At 41.9% G+C, this 20770-nt stretch overlaps 1 protein-coding gene across 5 annotated transcripts; it reads right to left on the reverse strand.

Annotated features, from left to right (window-relative positions):
- Positions 1-927: 927 nt before the first annotated feature.
- Positions 928-18608, reverse strand: DCAF4 (DDB1 and CUL4 associated factor 4). 5 transcript variants are annotated; one of them, XM_054827523.1, is made up of 14 exons: positions 18371-18465; positions 17572-17687; positions 15816-15910; positions 14439-14596; positions 12907-12989; positions 12160-12262; positions 11003-11146; positions 10258-10307; positions 8924-9003; positions 7238-7333; positions 7031-7128; positions 5604-5780; positions 5263-5377; positions 928-4304 (listed from the first exon to the last, which is right to left on the reverse strand). In XM_054827523.1, exons 1-14 carry the CDS (start codon positions 18458-18460, stop codon positions 4111-4113), a joined length of 1599 nt encoding a protein of 532 aa, XP_054683498.1. In that variant the 5' UTR covers positions 18461-18465; the 3' UTR covers positions 928-4110. The 5 variants fall into 5 exon arrangements, with proteins under 5 accessions (XP_054683498.1, XP_054683499.1, XP_054683502.1 ...); XM_054827525.1 differs by lacking the exon at positions 18371-18465 and adding an exon at positions 18493-18608 and having other exon boundaries at positions 930-4304; XM_054827526.1 differs by lacking the exon at positions 18371-18465 and adding an exon at positions 18497-18517 and having other exon boundaries at positions 930-4304.
- Positions 18609-20770: the final 2162 nt, after the last annotated feature.

Here is a 20770-nt window from a genome sequence, read left to right on the forward strand (position 1 = left end):
GTATTTTCATGCTGTCTAGCAGATGGGAAGAGTGCTGCAGTTCCTTACATTTAGCTCCCTTAGGGTCCTAGCTATTGCTGCATAACAAAATGGTTGATGTAATATACTTCAGCCACTGCCTGCAGGCTGCTTGCTGTTTGTCACGGAAGCCAGATTGCCTCTCTTCTTGCCCTGCTTCCCCTCTCCTTTCATACTGCTCTTGCAGGCTTAATTAGAAGTGTTGGCTGCAAAAGTAGTAGTTGGGTGAAAGGGTTTGCAGGGACATGTGTGTGCATTTGGCTCCTGGAAACAACAGAAAGCAAACGAGTATCTTTTGTTTTATGAGCTTTGCCTAGAAGGGAACAAAGAGAAGAAACTGTTTTCAGTTATGTAAGATGCCTTTCTGCCATAATTCTTAGTTTGTGTTTCCCACAGTGACTGGGCACAATTGTTGCACGGTCTTGTTCTTGCAGAACTGGCGTTACCGGAGTTAAGAGCACTGAAAAGAGTTTAAATGCTAATTTAAATTTTGAAATTAATTCTGATTTAAGAGAGTTCATGATCCTTGTGGCTTGCTACCTGCATGTGTTTGAACCACACATGCTTACTAGCAAGAATATCAATATAAAGTATGTTCCAACTCAACTCTGAGTTGATTATCAGATGTAGTATTAGGAGTTTGCAGTGGGATAGGTTGGCTACATTCCCTTTTCCTGAAGAGATGTTTAGTTGCAGTATGCATTATTAACTAAGTCAATGCAAATGCTTTTGAAAGTTGTGCTGCACATATTAATCACTGTGCATGCAACAGAAAATATCTCAAATTAACATAACTCATCAAGAGTATTTTCTCAAATTCAAAAGCAAGCCAGGAATCAGCGACCACACTAGCCAAACTGGTCCCTTGGTTATCTGAGGGTAGTAGAGGGAATGGGAGGAGCCTGCAAGACTCACCATCTGAGGAGAACAGAGGACCCTTGGGCTTATAAGCAAGTTCTGTAGAGAGGAGGGGCAGCACAGAGCATGCTGTGAGCAGCATCCGCTCTGCTTTGTGTGAGAAAGCAAGCTCTGCAGAGAAATGTTAAACACAGATGCATTGGGGAAGCTGTAGTTGTAAGGAATTCACAGCTCAGTCTGCCTACAGGGAAACGGGAGATGGCTGTTAATGGGATACAAGAAAGATTTGGGGGTTTTGAATGTATACTCAGGGAAGAAACTATTTTGAATATTTGCTGGGATTCATCTTTCATCTTGACTACCCTTGCAACAGCTTTTTCATTAGAATATAGTCACACTGTAATGTTATTACACTGCTCCCAAGAGGAGAGTTTTCCTGCTCTAGTGTCTTCTATGGTTAAAATAAATACAAAGAAAGGGAAGGAAATCACCACACATACCATTGGAGCATGGTGAGCAATAAGAGCTGCTGAGAAGACATGTTTCTTAGAACACCATGTTGCTTAGGCCTGAAGGTTGTGGGAGGGCAAGAGAAATGGGTGTGAAGCCCTGCAGAACAGAGAAGATTTTAGTAGGGCCAGCCCTTCCTGGCATCTATATTTGAAATATGGAAGGGGAGAGGAGTGCATTGGAAACAAACAAAAACCCAGGTGTGCTCAGGTTCACACTAGTTTTGTGACAGGAATCTCCCTGTATTGGACTTGGAATGCAGGGCACTTGTGATGTTCCTTTTGGAGGAAGCCAAGCCAGAGACACACTCATGAAGCATGCTTAATGAGCTCAGACCAGTAGCAGGGATGCAAAGGGATGAACTGGCTGCAACACCAAGTCCACGGAGAGCTCACACCACAACCTTGAGTGCCTCATCGCTGTTAACAGTGCTGGGCTCGTGTGGCAACTCATGCTGTCCTTCTCTGGGAAAAACATTTTGTGACAGATGGAACAGTTTTGCCAACCCACTTGGTTAATTGCAAATACTCCTGCTTGGTTACAGCCTGAGAGCTTTCCCTGCACATGCACCAGTGTGAGGTGGAATGGAGCTGATGGCGCATCATGATGGTGGTGGCCGTGCAATCCCTCTGTTAAATAGGTTGCTCTGGCCAAAAGCTTTAGGTACAAAAGAATAATAATATCCACCGAGAAATAAAAGAGCTAGAAACCTTTGTAGCATGCCTAGGAGGGTAGTGGTGAAGGTTTTCTCCAAGGGCAGGAACAGGAGTGCTTGGTACTCTGCTGTACAATTAACCAACAGAGCATCCCTCACCTACTTTGGGCTGTAGCCATACTACAACTGCTCTTCAACATACCTACAGTTACTGCATCCCCTGCCTCTGCTTATACATGGAGAGCAGATATGCTGCTGGAGCACTGCTGCTGGAAAAGGTGTTTCTGCTACTTCCTGCCTTCCATGCCCCTTTGAGCAAGCCAGTTGGCCCTAAACCCCAGAAGGGTTTCAGCAACAGAACTACAGGCACAGGACATCACACAGCAGAGCCAAGAAGGGCTTTGGAAAACAAATTATGCCTGCTCAAAAAATATGGTGGAGTAAATGGGGTAAGCAGTCAAAAGACAGGTATTGGCCCTGGGTTTTTTATTCCTGGAATGCAATTTGGTGAAGTAGAAAAGCTTTGATGGGGACTTGCAAGCCCCTTCCTTCTCAGGATGCTCAGCACTGTTGTACCCCTCTGCAATGAAGACACAGACAGTATCCCAGGAGCGAGTGCTGCACTGGGTACTCCCAACTATAGGCCACACCTATAGTCACCAGCAATGTGTACCTTTGTGTAGACGTGCAGCCTGTACTTGCTTTCAGAAGGCACTGGGACTGCAGACACCCAGCCTAGCTCTCCAACACTGCCATCTCACCAGGCCAGCTGGACACAGCCTCCATCTTAACATGCTGTGCAGCAAGGATGTGATGATAACCTGTTTGTATGCTCACCTCCTGACTGGACAGGATCCCATGTCTGATGACACAATTGTACATCAGAATGCTCTAAGTGGATCCCAGGATGGAAAGGCAGTTCCTGAATTCCTTTTCTAAGAATTTTGGAAAACCTAAGCACAGCATGTCTTTCTAGTGAAGCCTGTCGGTAGCCCCACCTAGTTCACAAGGGCCTTCACCCCCTGTAGGCTCCTGATCTTGTCAGTGCTTCCTAGCTGCAGGACCGTCTTGCCCAACCCAGACTGGTTACCAGGAAGGAGCTGAGGTAATAAGGCTTCATGGGATGATAATTGTTCTCAAATACAGGTGCAGGCTCCTGAAGTGTCATACAATTACCAGAAGCTGGTGCTACAACTTTGCAGCTGAGGGCCCAGTTGTACCTCTCTATGCAAAAGCCCTGAGTGCACAGGTCATCTCATGTCCCAGAGGATACGGTTCTCCTGCTACAGCTGCGTAAGCAAGCCTGCCATTCCAGACTGCTACCCAAACTCCAAGGTAGGGGTGTGGCCCTAGTTAGGAAACACTCTGATAAGTTAACAGGGACATTCAGCCTGGCTACCCGACCAGAAAATGGGCTTTGTTCTACACCTGCTGCCTTTTAAAGGGAATGGTGGCAGGGCAGAGGCACACTACCATCATCTGAAAAGGACAAAGTTTAGCGTGGCCCAGCTCAAAGGACCAACACTGTGACTGCAGAAACCACCGTTCCCTGGCCTGCTTCTAACTACAGATGTAGTAGATATGGCTGATGCAGAGACCCAGACCAAAGCTACTCTGAACAAAGCCCCAGAATACCTACAGCATCAGCTCTCTCATTACCGGCTACTTCATTCTGCTAAATCAGCCTACTTGCTAACGTAGATGTAACCACAGCACAGTGGTTGTATGACCAAACTAGAATTAAGTTAGAGCAGCCTTTTGACAGCAAATTCAGCTAGCATGAGTCAGGCCCTTACAGCACGTTACCAGCTTTTCAAAGCTTATAGCTAGATTTCAAAGAGGCTGAATGTTGCCTAAGAAGTTAATCAGCATCCAGCTTTTATTTACAAGGTGTCCGAGATGTATACAGCAAGATTTGCTGAACCTTCTGAAAGAGGTTCAGAATTTCATGGGTAAAGCAGATACAACAGCAGCACATAGTGATTCAACAGCATGGTGACTGGTGCAAAGATATTGAAATCATGTATAGGCTGGCAGTTTTGTAGACCACGTCTGAGGAGAATATTGTGTCAGTTATAGGAGAAGTGGTAGAGATCCTGTTTGACAGCCATGAGTAAGCCAGGAACTCCTCGGCTACCCCCAAGTCTTGAAGAAAACACCACACTGGGAATGGCATCTTTGGAGGATGGGTGGGGAGAAGGGATGGTTCTAAGAAGATGGGCATCTTGGAGACTCCAAATTCTGGTGTAGCAATCCTGACCAACTGGAAAGGAAAGGACACCAGAATTCAACATCACACAAAAAGTACAGGACATGGCTCTGCAAGATTATCATCACAGAAGCAGGTGGTCTATGGGGGGAAAAAAAAAAAACCCTGACCATTTCTACACACATTAGAAGCAAAGTGCTTATCAATACTTTGCAAAACAGAAATTCTACACTGAATACTGCAGAAGTGGGGAAAAATGCACATTTCCTATTAGGCAGTAACAGGTATGAATAAATCAGTATTTAGAGTGCCTTCCTTATTATCAAGCTCCTAAGCCAAAAAGGGGAAAAAAAACACCTGTCAAATTGACAATTCTTCTTCTCATTATTCCATCACTGATGGACAAATCCAAGGAGAGGAGGTCACTATGTTTACAGTGACATTGTGAAACTTGGCTATACTTTGCTTCATTTGTTATTACCTTTCCTCCCTGGACCCCAAATAAAATAATCTCAGACTGTAGCCAAGTATATTCAAAATGAACCTAAGTGGTACAGACAGTTTACAGGGAGTTACACTTACACACCAGTGCTTCAGTCCATCACCACACTACCCACTTAAGCACCAAATAAACATATACATGGTCTTTAGTCTCTCTATAAAGATATCACCAAATCTCCTGTTTACATGTTGTTTCCCTGAATTTCAAAATCAAATGTTTTCTGCTCTACTCTTGAGACACACTGTGGAAGGGATAATGGGGCTTTTGCAGGACACAGCAGATAAAGCTGTTAAAGCACTACACAGGAAGGATTACAGTAGGTGTGCATTCCTAACATTATTTCTTAATTTTCACTGCATATTACAGTATGTCTAAGGCTAAATTTCTTCTGAATTTTAAAGAATTAACAGGTTTACAGCTTTCAACAGCTGTAGCTAAGAAACACTCCTCAGGCATAAGAAAATCACTGCCATGCACTCTACAAGTAGAGGGGAAAAAAACCCAACCCACCTGCTGTAAGAAGTCCTTCCTCCTCATTTACATGCAAAGGGAGAACTGCGTATTCGTTGTGATGACCTTTATACTGTTTCACACACTTTGCTATTCTCAGGTCCCACAGTTTTATCTGCAAGTTGAAGCAATTGTTTGAAAGAGGATCTATTAACAAAGCAGAGAGCACTGGATGGTTGGTAAGTTAAGTGGATCTGGAAGAGGACCCATATATGGGACTACCACCTAGTTCCATACTACCCCCCAAAGAACAGGCATCCACCCTCAGGACTGGGATAAGCACCTGCCAATGCCCAGATACCAAAAGGGAACAGAATACCCTAAACACAACAAAACAATACCTTTCCAGCCATATCTGCTGCCATAAGATAATGTTCAGCCTCAAGAAGGCGAATAGATGTAACTGCTGAGTCGTGGAAGAGACGAATTGCTTTCCAGCTCTGGCCCTTTCGGTTGCGTTGACGCACATCAATGCTGAAAATCTCACCTGAACGGCAGCCGTTGTACAGCACCGGGGTCTGGAAGAATCCAAGAGGAGGAAGCGTACTATGTAACACCTGAAAGGATCTTACGAGTTATACAGACAGAAGCTGTGTCAAGCTTTTGAGCTCTCTGGTGCAGTTGTCAAATTATTTTATTAACATTGGCATTAAGAACCAGAATTTTTATTATGCACTGCAACATTTTTCAGCCAACTCATTAGTTCCATTCAAACCTCAACTACTTACTTTAGCTGAAGAGTTCAGCTAGGTAAGTAGGAACTTAGTCTAATGCGACAGCAAAACAGGAACTGGAATTCTCCTATTCTGATTTCACCCTTCTCACTAAATCTTTGTGAACAAGTCCATTAGCATTTTATACGGGTTTTCTCCTTCTTGATGGAGACAATACACTTAGTGTTAATAAAATGATGTCATTTGCCAAAACCAAAACAATTTTACAATGCTTTATTACTATGCTCTTTGCACTTCCTTCATTTCCTTTTTACCTGTGTACAATTAACAAGAATTACCCCCATTGTGTCCTTGTTTTGGCAGGGATAGAGTTAATTTTCTTTCTAGTAACTGACATAGTGCCATGGTTTGGATTTACTATGAGAATAATGTTGGTAACACACTGATGTTTTTAGCTGTTGCCAAGCAGTCAAGGACTTTTCAGCTTCTCATACTGCCTGCCAATGAGAAGGCGGGAGTGCCCAAGAAGCTGGGACGGGGCACAGCCAGGACAGCTGACCCAGACTGGCCAAAGGGATATTCCATATCACATGACATCAAGCTCAGTATATAACTGGGGGAGTTGGCCAGGAGGCAGTTCGGCTCAAAAACTAACTGAGTGTTGTTTTCAGGTGGTGAGCAACTGTCCTGTGCATCACTTGATGGTAATAATGATAAGAGAATATACAAAACTTCTTTTTCTGTCCTATTAAGCTGTTCTTATCTCAGCCCACGAGTTTTACCTTTTTCTTTTCAACTCTCTCCCCCATTCCCACTGGGGGTGGGGGGTGAGCAAACAGCTGTGCTGTTGTTTCAGCCGCCAGCTGGGTTAAACCACAAGATGTTGCCACAGAGTTTAAAAATCAGTTAAGCTTCTTTGTTGCTATTCAGTTGTGTGCAATCATCAGACCACATCAGGTCTGTTGTGGAACAGCTATCCAACAGTAATTGCAATCACATCCTTACATACAGCATGATGAGTCCCATCACAAACAGAACAAAAAGCTCACCGAGGCAGCACCCTGAAAAAGTGAAGGATGTATGGTTCTTCTTACCTGTGTGGCAAACTGTTGTGCCAATACATCACTACTGGTTCCAAATGTCTGTCGATGCCCTGTCACTACATTGGTCACAAGAACTCGTCGTGTCAGGCCTAAAGAAGACATTATGTTTGTTTAGTTGTAGTTTGTGTAGCAGCTGGGAGATTAATGCAAGAAGTCTTTCCCACTGAGATAGAAGGGGTGGCTAGCCTTGCAGATCACCTGTGCTGAAGCAGTTGTCTGCTTGGGGATTCAGGCACCAAGCACAGGACCAGGCAGTGGATATCTTGAAGCTGCACAGCATTCCAGGTCGATCTCCTAGGAGAGAGGAGCAACACATGAAGAGTCTGAAAAATGTTAGGACAAGATGATAACTCAGAAAGGTTCTCTGGATTTCCATATTTCTTTCAATATTTCAATCTGAAGCAGAGAAAATGTTACACAATTAGTGTCCCTGAACTACTCAAGAGACAGGAAACAGAAGTGGGAGTTCATCATTGTAAGCTGAAGACTAATAGCCTATAGACAGATGATTGTGAGAGACTGAAATTTATTCAGTAGTCAGAGGGCTGACCATGGCAGGAAACACTTGCCTTACAGCACTAAGTAAGCCATTTTTTAAAGATGAGTGGGCTAGAAACACAAAACATTTATTTTATAAACTAACCTGTCAGTTCTTGGCCTATTTAAAAAAAAAAAGTTTGAGTACAGAACAATACCCTAGATTTGACCCTTATTCACATAGCTCCTTCATAAAGTCTACTAATTGACATAAATTTTGAGTTCTCAGTTTTCACTTCCTTCATGGCACATCCACCATGATCATACATACGTCAGGCAGCTCAGTTGACAGGTCTAAAACATGGTTTTATACAGGGTGAGTTCTATTTTGCTCCCAGCATCTACTTAGCAAGGTTCCCCCAAACCAACAATTTAGAAGAGTGAAGTAAGTCAAGAAACTAGGAAATATGTAAAACAGTCAATAGGGAATACTAGAAAGGAGGACTTTGGTGGAACTCAGGGCATCTGATTATGGTGAAGGGCTTGAAGTGTTCTACAGAGCAATTGAGCATGCTGGCCTAGTAGCCATCCATCTCCAGTGACTCTTCAAGTTCACGCTAACCCTATGCATTTTTTATTTTTTTTTAAATGGCTGCATACATAGCATGACATTAAAAATTTCAAATACATCCATACCTCTTATCTATCACAGATTTCCTCTTTATAAACTTAACTGATCATGTCTGAATGGAAACTGGGTTAGAGGACTGTACTGTGTGACTTGAAGAAGCATGGTTCTGACATCTATCAAGGAAGTCCAATTAATAAAAGTCCAGGTCCCAAGAACATTGAACAAAGAAAGATATAAAGATACAGCTACAGCCATCAGACTCAAGACATAGGATTCCCCAAATTAATCACGCTTACACACAACTGAGCATGAGCTTGTAGAAAGAGCTACGGGCCGAGACATTTACCAGCTTTCCACCTTTGATTAATCCACTGAGCATACTTGAGTAGCTACTATGAGAATGGATTCTGCAATGATTCTAGATAGTCTGTAAGGAAATGTGAGTACTTCTTGTGTGCAGCTTCTGAGCATTAGTTACAGGCCAAGCTACTAAGGAAAAAATCTCAGATGTTTACTTGACAAGTGAGGTATTCTCCTGCCAAAGTCATCATCAGAAGCTAAAAATAAACTGAATACTGCTTGTTAATTAATTCTTAAGGTAAGTTCTTTCATCTGTTCACTACTTAAACTGTTCCAGACTTTCTAAGTTTTACAAAAATACAACAGTTTCACCAGCTACTGAAGAAAAGTGTGGAAATAATCTTTACTTTGTGCTCTTTTCATACCATAACTGCTATCAGAAAATCGGAGGAAAAAACCCAACAAAAACACCCTACCTGGGTTAGTGCTGCTGAACAGTGATGCTGGAAGCAGACTGGCACAGCCTGGTGTTTCTGCAATTCCCATGAGACACAGCTTGCTGAAGTGAGTTAAGGAAAACAAAGATTTCTCCCTAGAATGGAACAGGCTTCCTAACATTTATAGCTGGGAAAAGCAAGATGCTCTGACACAGCCACAGCTCACAATACCTTCCCTGAGATCTTTGATGCACCTTACATTTTACAATTAAGTCTTGACTCTTCATTTCTTTAATAGGAAAGAGCTAGAAAGAACTCAAGTTCTTGCTTGTGCGTTTTCACTACCAGAAAGACAGTTTAAGAGGAATACTAAGGCATCTTTCTAGTGATATAAAAAAAAGCATGGCCTACATGGATCATTCTTATCTTTACATGCCGATGACATTGCGTTACTATAGATCTGTTTTTCATGGAGAGAAGTTGGAAAAAGGGGTGCACACACTGGGGAAGCAGGGAAGACTCACTTTAGATTACATTAAAATACTTTCTAAAGATTTTAACAGGTATAAATAGGATTTGAAAGCTGCATTTCAAGTTCAGTGGGATAAATCTGTGACATGACTAGAGGAAAGCATGAAATAACCAAACTAAACAATCCCTGACTCCTAACCTGCTTTAAGCAAGCCTGATGAACTCCTGCCACCTTCTGGATCAGTCCTGAATTGCTTGGCTTTTTCCATGAGCCATTAACATACATATCTATATAATTTCCTCTTTTGGCACTTTAATCACACATCTGTTACCTGCCATCTCTCATGTTAAAAACCCCTTTTCCTCCTCTTTTCTGGGCTCTGCACTGTCCATTACTGCTTCCTCTACTATACCATCAACCTTCCTCTTCTTCTGAGACAGATCTGCAGAACACGCTCTGAAAGTTGCGGAACGTGACGCCAATGAATTGCTTCCATTCTCCTCCCACCCGAACCAATGCAATTTCAAAGAGGTCCACTTCAAAGAGAAAGTTAGTTGCTTTAACCCTCTCTCTTGTTCCTTTGCCCCAGCCAATTTCTAAACATCAGATGATTCTGGATATGGCATCTACACTATTAATGAAGTGGGAAGTCTCCAGGGCAGGAAACGTGGTCTTTCACCTACTATTACACTGAAACAATTCTACATATATCTATAACAGAACCATACATCTGTCTCACTATCTCCAACATACTTCAATTTTTCTAACTTTCTCTGTTTTCCAGAAAACTTAATTTCTGAGGCAACTACATGAGAGGTCTTCCTGGAAGTTAGCTGTTCTGTGCAGCATGATGCAGACTTGTGAAAGCTGAACTGCAATTTTGCTTTTTTTAAAAGGATATAAAACATGAGAATCTGGATGAGTCAGTGAGGCCCAGCACACAGAATTCACCTTCAGACACAAGAAGACATACTATTTTTGTGATCTCTTATTCAATTCATGAAAGGGTATTTCCATGCAAAGATGACCTAAAACTATGCGCTGGGCATGCTTCCTTAGCCCACTAAATAGCCCAGTAATGGGACATGAGCATTTTAGCCTCATACTCCTCTTAAACGTAAGAGACAGAGCAGCACTAAGAAGGCTGTCCAAACACGGATTGAGGCACCAAGCTGGACACAAGCACATCATATTATTTAAGGGATCATCCTTAAAAGAATCTGAGCATAAAGAGATTATGAAAGTCTGTTATAAAAATGCTTCATGTTCAAGGATAAACGCATTTTCCCAAAATTATTTTTAGGAAAGAAGCATGCAAATCTTAGTAGCTTCTGGCCTTCAACATCAGTTTTGTCAGCTACGGCCAAGTGCAACTCTGAAGCAAGCACTATCCTTGGAAGCTGGTACTTCTACATAGTCTTCCATTCCAATTGTAGCATAACATTCCTGAGAACTAACACTGGTACTGAGGACTTTCAGAGACAAGTTTACTGTGATTCTACATTTATCCAAGCTTCACATTGCTAGATTCTTCCACTGTCTCCTCCTAACCCCTTCCCCAGCCCTCATGCATTTCCACCTGTGCCTCCCAAGAACAGCGTTCTAAGAATGCAACAACCAAAGGAAGCAGGAACAGAGCACAGTACTTTGCGGTTTGTGAAGTAGAGGTTATCATACATCTCCACAGTGAGAGACTCCTTCCCCAGACCACTGAGGTTGATGATACCATATTTACATCCTCCATGCTCTACATCGTTCACAGTGAATATCCGTTCACAAGCAACATCTGCCTGTAAAACAAAAGCTTACTGGTCACACTTACTGGAAACTTACAGGAAAAAAGCAGCTTGAGGGAGCTGCATTAGGTCTAAATGAAACAACATAATTATATAATTAATTCTTATCCTTTTAACACAATCTGCTTTCCATTCATCTCTAAAAACAGTGGCCAACTCCTTTTTATGTGCACACACAGAAAAAACATGAGTAAGAAAAGGATTTAGTCCGTGAGTAACAATAGATTATCCAATTGTATCAGTTCCAGACACTTACTCTGTCTGATTACTAAGCACAGACTGGTATTGGTAGAGAATGCAAAACAAAAATTTAAACCTTATCAAAAGTGAATGTGGAATTTTTCTGCTGTTGGATCACAGCAAAAGGGCTGGTGCTGCATTTCAACTTTTCAGACACTAAGTTTCTGACTCCCTTCTGGCTTCAGCTACCTATGCAGCACTCTGTTTACAAGGCCAGGAGCTGGTCCTGGAGAGCTTCCTACATAGACTATGAAAGATATTTGCTCCAGACACCTCTCCTACACATGCAGTACCATCAAAACCAGTAGAAACTGCCTTCAGATCATGAGATCTAAAACAATTACTGATGTTTACATAGATTCTCTGGACCATAGACTTCACCACTCCCAAAATTATTCTTCTTTCTCTTAATCCTCTCCATTCCTCCTTCCAGCCCCACACTAATTATCCACTCGACTCCTGTTTATTTCCAGCCCCACACTAATTATCCACTCGACTCCTGTTTATTTCCAAGAGAACATGTTGATCAGCTTAAAAAAAAAAAGTCACTGTTATATCCAACCTTTTCATCATTTTACTTTCCAGGAAAGGAACAACCTCTTCCTAGCTGTTTAAAATTAACAACCACAGATTTTGAGAAGTGACACAACAGGAATAATGCATCTTTGAAAGCAAAATTTGACCTATGGGATTTGATTACAAGATCCTGAATTGTCACTGAAGATGGGCTCTCTATCCTAAAAGACTTAAGAGTTCTCGTAACATACCACAATGATTTTAAAATTGTTGGTTCCAGCAACTGAGGAGTCTGGACTGCGAATTTCTATCTTCCTCCTCTGCATGCAGTTCACTTTTAGTTCATGGACCAGCCTGTAAAAGCAGGTGGGGGAGAAGAGCGAAGAATTCAGGTAAGCCTAGGTTTAATGTCAATGAAGAGAATTCTGGATAGGATATCTGGAACCGCTTCTTAATCACAGAAGATAAAATGCCTGAACAACTAGCATGCTGCAATTTCAGTTATATAACCCATGAACACATGCATCTTCCACATTCATGGAATTTTATCCTGTTAGTTTGAACCCCAGCACATTTTCTGTAGCAGAAACAACAACATAGCAAGTCACTAACTTGCCTTCTGCGCTGTTACTGCATCTGAGCTATCTTAGCTATTCTAATGAGGGGCGGGGGAACAGTCACATAAATTGAGGAGTATTCATCCAAAGAAAAGCTGCACTATTCTTAAAGCACAATGTGGCACAACAGCATACATAGAAAAAAAAAAATGAACTTTTAAACTACATGTATCTGAAACTGGGAAACCTCCTCTTCACTTGAACTCTCATCACTTTAGTAATCTGATTATAAAATAATATAATAATAATAAAAAAAGTTGTAAGTAATATGTTCCTCTTCATTCTAAGTGGAAGAGTAAGAAACAAGAAAACCCGACAGGAACAGCTGCGCTAACAGCAGACCTTGGTATTGCAAACAGAAGACAAATCAAATCATTGTACCTGCAGTAACTTGTGGAGCTGAGCAACCCCAGCTGCCTTTTCTGTAACAGCATAGATGAGTTCAGTCCAGCCCTTGCTGTCTTCTGGAAGAAAATAACATGAAAGTGTACTCAGTTATTTGCTTGCTTAAAATTCAAACGTGGCTTAGACATTTGGGATATTTAGGTAACTCTAGCCTACATACATTAAAATTTTCAGAATGTCTATCAAACACATTCCAGCATCATCTCCCCGGCCTACTAAACTAAGTAGACAAAAATATATTCCTGTGAGATGTGGGATGCTTCTATGAATATAAAAACTGGAGAAAAAAACCCAACAAACAAAAAAACAACCACCATTGTTTTCACTTAACATAATCAGCAGTACCACCTAGAGGTGTGAAGCCACCTTCTGGTTTCACTATAACACCTTAAATTCTTATTATACAGCAATATTTTCTTTCACAAGACTGCTATTAACTATGCAGTCCTACTGCTTCACTAAACTACTTTTCCATTCATCATTTTTTAAAAATTTCACATAAACACTTTCTGCAGAAACCAAAGGATAGAGTACTTTACAGAGTTATGGAGTAAGAAATCTTTTGATAATGCTCAGACAAAGCAAGTATTTAAGGGTCAAAATGTTCTTATCTGCGAGCCTAATTCAAATGTCTGATTCAATAACCAGATTTTGAGAAGAGATGTATATCCACAGTTCCCACTAACAGCAATGTGGCCAGTAGCTTTTTGGTATCTATGAAACCTAAACTGCTCATAGAAATAGCTTAAAAAAAAAAAGAGCCAAAATCAAACTAACAGGAGCACTTTCACAGTGAAGACTGAAGAGCTGAATAGCTGGTTGAAGTGAGAACTTCATTACCTAAGGAGAAAAACACTGCTCACTTCTTCCAAATGACAGCATATTTAAGCTCAGCTGTGATTTGTAAAGTTGTAAGACACAGCTTTCAGATAATTAAAAGAATATTCTTGTTGGGTATTTTACCCAGATTACAGACATGCAGCATCAGCATTAACTCTGCTGTAACACTTAATGATGAAAAGCATGCAGGCTTTCCAGGCATAAACATAAAACCCACTTTGATCTTACCTGTCCAAGAACATTTTTCATGAAAAAGCTGTTTCCACAAAATATCATTAGCATCGTTTCTTTGGGGTCCAGGAATATGATCAATACATTTATTAAACGTGGAAAATTTAAAACCAAAACCCCACTTTGCCAGTTTAAGGCAATGATCTGAAACCTGGTGTCCAATGTCCTGACTCAAGTGTAACTGTTGGACAATCTGCAATTCTGAGCACAGTTCCTGTCTCTTTACAAGTTTTTTGTTTGTAATGACTTGCTTTCATTCCTGTGTGGAACAGCCAAACAAAAGGCTTCAAGGACTATAAATTCTCAGCAAAAAGAAATTTTCATTTCTTCAGCCAGCGTAGGGAACTGCACCACAGTCAGAATTGAAAGGCTTTAGCTTATAATTTGTCCTGGGCCAGAGCACAATAAGCCTAATTGCAATCTTTCTCAGAATGTACCTTCTTTTGTTTTTCTTCCTCTTCTAAGAGTCTCAGTCTTTTGCATTCCATTGCCTTGTACTGAATGCTCTCCTTGGTGAGCGGGTTGTAGTTATTATGTCCAGGCAGTAGGCGAAAATAGCGGTTCTTTTCTGAGTCATAGTAAAATCCTGGCAGTTCTTAAGAGAAAAAAAAAAGGGACAAACTAAAAAGTGGGTAACTAAGTTTGTACATTGCTCTTTGTCATCCCACATTCTTCATGGGAATGTCAGTCACAAGGCTTGAAGCTCTTGCTCCCAGCAGGTCCCACGCATGATACACAGACTAGGAACAGATGACAGCCACTTAAAGGAAAAAAAGATTACGTGTAGTTTTCAAATGCAGTGCCATTACACAGGTACAGAAGGGATATCACCACTGACCAAGATGAAATTCAGACAGATCAGAGAAGCAGAGAGGCAAGGTTTTGCTGCAGAATAAAAATGAACTTTCTTCATAAATCAATCATGAGGGGAGACTCTTGGTTAAAAGACCAGGTAGGGCAGTCCCAAAGATAAAAAAAAATTGACAAGGTATCACCCAAACAAAAATGAAGTGATTCACTTCCCAGAACAAGCTGCTTTTTCTTCAACACACAGAAGAGATTTAGATACAATCAAGAGTACATTTGGACAACACATGGAGGCTCCTTCCAAAGATAAAGTGGGATGAGAGAAACATTCAATTTTAATGCTTCACTGCCTGGGTAAATTCACAGAAGCAGACAGGTAAAATACTTTGACAAATTCATAATGGTATGTTGTCTCGAGACAAAGGATTTTATTCAGAAGAGGTGTGTGTTAACACCTTCATTTCAAGAGTCTTTATTTAAACCTTTATCTACTACCAGAAATTGCATCTGAAGTAGCCTCTTTTTGGTGCTACTTACAATTCAGCTCCTTGTTAGCATCCAAGTGGTGGATCATTATGTCTTTTAAAAGACTGAGTAACTGGATACAAGTTCTAATTTTTTATACGCTCTCTTATTTTCTGTGCTTATTTAACATTTCTATTTTACAACATCTTCAGCACATATGAGAAAAGAAACAAAGTTCATTTTCTTCCCAAATCAACCTTTCTAGAGGGACAAAGAGAACTATTTTTTTCCAGTTTACATCAGCTTGGCTAAGCACACAAGTTTTCAAACATGAGAAGTACTTGGGGGCCTGAAAGTGCATTTGGCCCTGCTCTCTAGATCCTCACCACATCTTTTTATATCACCCGATGTTACTTTCCCTCTACAAACTTTACTGCTTATATCCTTCCTGTAATGTCACACTATTAACACAACTACTACTACTTTTTTCATACAGTCAGCATATAGACACTGATTTTTGACCCATAAACATGGTCTCTTACCTGGTACAGAGCTCTGTGTTAAACTGGACGAAGAGGGATCTCCACTGCTGCTGGGGCCAGCATTCACTGCAATCTGTGGTTCCTCCTGTTCTGGCCTAAAAAAAAAAAAAGTAGCATTGCCTTTAAAACAGGTTCACCATTGTCCTACACATCTTTCCCACAAAGAATCTAGAAAGCAGCTTGTAATTGACATTAATTGAGTACAATTTTGCAGGGCTGTGATAAGCACACTGTGCATATCACCACACGCTAAGCTATGAAAATGAAACAGTAAAAACATTCAGCTTAAAAATCTCTCAAGAACATTAGAGATACCAATATCTTAAATTACTTGCTAAATTACCTTAATTACTTGCTAAAACATTAGAGGTGGCTGCTGATTCTGCAAGCGCCTTCAACTCTTTTCAGCAAAAGATTAATTCTGGGCATTTTACCATATCCCCTGATTAAAAGAAAAGCCCACCCTTGAAAGCATGTAAGTCTTCACAGCATAAAGCGAGAGATAGTGTGGATAAAGCATTGATGTCAAGTCAAAAACATTTTGCCATTCTCTTCATGGCAAGAATTCCACTGATGAGGTTCAGAAACATGCAAAATAAACAAAAGTTTAATAAAAATTCCAAGAAAGAAAAGTCTCTGCTTTTGTAATAAACATCACAGTTGACAGCATAACTGCAGCTTTCTTCTTTTTAAAGTAATTTAAACGGGCACATTCAGTATTGATGAGCAAAATTCCACTGGGATGTTTTCTCAATCACCCATACAATTCTCACTTTTTAAGACAGGTCTTATTACATGTTATCTTAAAAGCATTAGGCCAAGATGCTTTGCAAGAGTCCTAACTTATTGAAAACAAAATGACAGAGAAATTCTAGTTCTAATACCAGCTCTACCGCTGTTTGATACAACTTGGAAAATAAAGAACATAACCTATCTACAAGGGAAACCCACTCTATGCCAAACCCAAGCACTTCAATTTAAAGTTTTTTAATAAAATCCTTTGAATTTGATATTCACTGAATTAGGGCCCATTTGCATTTCTAACTTTTCTTATGCAAATACAACTAACGAGGTAACTCATATATATGTGCATGTGTCTCTTTCTCTAAAAATATATTTTTTAAAAAGTGCTTAGGCAGTAAACCAAAGGATTGGCCTCTTATTCCTGCAAGAGGCACTAAGGAAAGAACGCAGGAAAGAAAAAGAGCTGTAAAAGTAGCTCAAACACAGGCAAGTATAAGTTCTAAAGTTTAAAATGTACTTTTCTGAAAGTATCAGTTTTCAAAGCAGATTATTCCTGGACCTTGTTTCAGTTTCCTGATCTGCTAGCTGTGGTATTACCACACTACTTAACATGCTTCCAGACTTTCAGGAAGTTAATGAGAATTTATACACTAGTAGACACTGAGGCATAAAATAAATGGGCAGGTAGAATGAAGCACTTGCAAATACTTTTCTGCCCTGAACTATCTTTGCATATTGACAAAGAGTTTACAGGTGATCAGGCACACTGAAAGGACTAGCTCATGGAACCACATCTCAGTTTAAAAATCAATATACAGATGTGAACATTTGATAAGTTTCCAGAAATCAATGCAATTCCACTCCCACTAGGGATGACATATACCAGAAGTATGGTCTGCTAGAATTTTAGATGGTAACCCTCCCAGTTCTAGATAGCAAACGTTCTGCAAATTTAATTAGGTGTAACATTTAACATCTTAACCCATGCTAAGCACAAGCTGCATATACTTGCCTTTCAGTACAGTTATTGTGATTGGGCCTTCTGTACTGACGGGGACGGTAGCTGTGCTTGCGATTATTCCATCCATGCTTTTCTTTGCCTCTCCAGTAATTTCTCTTCATTTCTACCTATAGAGCAAACATATGCACATACATCAATGCTACTTTCCTGGAACGGCCCAGCATACAAGATAGTGTCTTAACGCTGCCTCTTTTCCACCAGTTTCAAATAGCTTTGCAGTGGCCTAGGGATCAAAACCAAGGAGGCACACTGAAGAAAACAGTTTATTTTTAAAGATGAACACTTTCACGTCCAAACGGCATCAGATCTTAAAGAAAGGCAGAACAGCACCACAGGCCGCTTGAAGAGAGGCTGAAGCAGCACGGTTCGGCGCCGAGCACCTCCTGCGTGCAGCACCAGCAAATACCCTCCTGCCCAGCTCTCAGGCCCGCAGGGCGGAGAAGCCCCTACAGCCGAACTGAAGCCGGCTGTTAGCAACTGCCAGCTTCCCGGCGAAAATCGCTTCCTTCCGAGCAGAGGTGCTCTCTCGCCACAGGGGCGAACCAGCGACCAACAACGGCCTGCCCGCCTCTGCCGCGGGCCTGCCGGCCACCCCGGGCCCAGGCAGCGTGCTGCTCCCGCGGGGACACGGCGGTACGAGCAGGCGGCCGGCGGCAGCCTGCCGGAGGTGGCCTCCCCTCCACACGACAGCCAGGCCGGACCGGCGGGCCGATACCCCCAGCCATAGTTTTGTAAACGACTAGGCCAGCTGTCTGACCGCCCGTACTACGAGCGCTCCCTTCGCTCCTACCGACTTCCCCACTGGACCGGGACCAGCTCCACGGCTCACTCCACTCAAGCTAAAAGCCCCTGAGGCAGAAGCGTGACCGCGGCCAGGCATTTCCCCCCCCCCCCCGGCCGCCTGTCCCTCACCAACACCAACACCGCTCCCTGCGCCGGGACCCGCCGCTTTCACCCTGCCGCCGAGGCTCCGCCCACGCCCCCATGAGAGCGCTTGATTGGCCTTCACCCGCGCCTGCCGCTTGACGGACGGCTCTCCCACTAAACAGAGGAAAGTCAAACCAGCGCGTGCGCCCCGCGGAAGGGTGGGGTTGGCTCCTCGGCGGCGTGCGCGCTGCGGCTGCCTGAGGCGCTGTGGTAGCCGCGGGGTAGGGCAGGCGGGTCGGGCGCGTAAAGCCTGAGTAGGGGAGCGTGGGGGTGTAGGGGTGGGGGTTTTGGCTAGGAGGAGTCGTTTAGCGTGGTAGAGAGGTGACGTGGGGTAGAGAAGTGGCTGCCTTCAGGTGGCTGAGGGGCGGGAGTGCGGTTGGGAGCCCGAGGGGGGCTGGCGGTCAGTGCTTAGGGCCGTGTTCGTGTGTGAGGGGCAGCCTCGGGTCCCGCCTGTGAGGAGGGGAGGCGCGGGGGCGAGAGGGCGAACTGGTGGGTCCCTGCTGCTGCTGGTCTGTGGTGGGGGGGAGCTGCAGGGGCCGGTTCCCGAACACGTTGCAACCTCTCTAAGTTTCTCAAGAATTTAGAAAAGAGAGTGGTGGCTGTAAAGTGACCCTCCCGGTTGAGGTCTCTTGATGCTTAAATATCTTTTGAGCCTTCTACTGCTGGGCACCAAACAGTTAAATGGGTGGCATTGGGGCATTAGTACTAGGGTAGCTTTGGGATGCGTGCAGCAAATGGACAAGGTGGGAGAGAAAACTTGGGGCTGCAGCATTCAGTAGCAGGAAGAGCTCAGCACTCCTCAGTTGGTCAGCAAAAGCTGAGAGCAACAAAGTAATGTAGTGGTAACTATCATCTCTTTGTAGTTGTCATAAGAAACTGTCTCTTTTTAATCATTTACTAAAGGTGTCTTTAGCTGGTTTTGTATTGTGGCCTTCCTCCTCTTCTTCCTGCTTATATGGCATCTAGGAGTTAAAAAATTAAACCCAATATAGTAAAAATGTTTACTCATCTAATGGATGATTAAGGTTATAGCAAAATATGAGCTATAGTTCACAAAATAATTATGGAAAACCAAGGTTTTAGCCTTTTTTCCTTCCAAAAAGTATGGGTTTTTTTGTCACATCATTAATTTTAAATAAGAAAATGCCAGTAAATAATAAAATAGGCAATGGATTTTTACATGTTTCTTTGAATGTTTAGACTGTGTACAAGCTTGCTATGGGTAGTTGGCAGGACACTGATTTTGGGGAGGTATTCTTTTCTTCTGCCTCTCATTCACTTGGTCTGTGTTTTAAGTTCAAAATGCATCGAGTGAAAAATAGCCCAGGAAAGTATGCCTTTAAGGATATGAACAGCTGGAGAATTCACCTGCAGCTTGTATACTTTGTGAGCTCTATTTCTTTGCCTTTATAAGGCAGGCCACCAGCATGGTCTAATTCTAAGGCATTTTTCATTGGTTAGGCCTGTTTCTCATAGTGGTTTAGTGATACTGATCTTTAGCTTCCACAAGATAATTTTGAATTTTAATACAGTCACAGGAGAAGAGTAAAGGTGCCTACAGAGAGCTGCATCAGCAGCTCTTTCTGTGAACTGTTAAGTTGTTAATACTGTCACTGGTGCAGATTGGATTCCAAGTGATGGTTTATATAGTATTAGTACTTGATGATCTGTATGTAAATTTGATGCTGATACACATATGAACAGGATTCTAGGCAATGTTTTTTTCCTGTTGTTTGCTAGCTCATGGGTAGTAATTGAGAATGTCTGATGTTTTACAAGCAATGTTATACTCTGCTTCTTTGGCTTTATTTCATCTCTTTAATTTCTGATGCTAGTGAGCAATGTCTTAGGTTCTGTGGCCAATATGCTGCTTGTAAGCTGTGGGTTTGACTCTGCCGAAATGGAATTACCGTCAGGGAAAAAGCATGTTAAATGATTTGTTTTCTCACTTGTATTGCATATGCTTACTGTGGAAATTCATAGGCAAGAATAAACTGGAAGATATTTCAGAGATCACTGGTTTTCTGTGTATATATGCATGTATTTGAACAAAATATACAAATACATAAATAAAACACACATACCACCCAAAAATTGTTCCTTAGCAATTGTTTGTCTAACTTCTTCTTAAAGCCTTTTGGTTTGGTTTATTCTGATTATTTTATTATATCTCTCACTGAAAGATTTTCTGATGTGTTACATGAATGCTTATTGCTGCAACTTAACACCATTACTGCTATTCCTTCTATGGATATAGAAAGCT

Source organism: Grus americana, chromosome 5, assembly GCF_028858705.1.
Source record: "Grus americana isolate bGruAme1 chromosome 5, bGruAme1.mat, whole genome shotgun sequence".
NCBI classification, from domain to species: Eukaryota; Metazoa; Chordata; class Aves; order Gruiformes; family Gruidae; genus Grus; species Grus americana.

What these genes read in the sequence shown, in the direction of transcription:
- DCAF4 (XM_054827523.1), bottom strand. Translation starts at nt 18,460, where the DNA reads ATGCCTGGCCGCGGTCACGCTTCTGCCTCAGGGGCTTTTAGCTTGAGT. An exon ending in AGGAAGAAAAACAAAAGAAG is followed by an intron (nt 12,990 to 14,438) that starts GTACATTCTGAG and finishes ATTTTCTTCCAG; the next exon opens with AAGACAGCAAGGGCTGGACT. An exon ending in CACAACAGTTTGCCACACAG is followed by an intron (nt 5,781 to 7,030) that starts GTAAGAAGAACC and finishes GGATTCTTCCAG; the next exon opens with ACCCCGGTGCTGTACAACGG.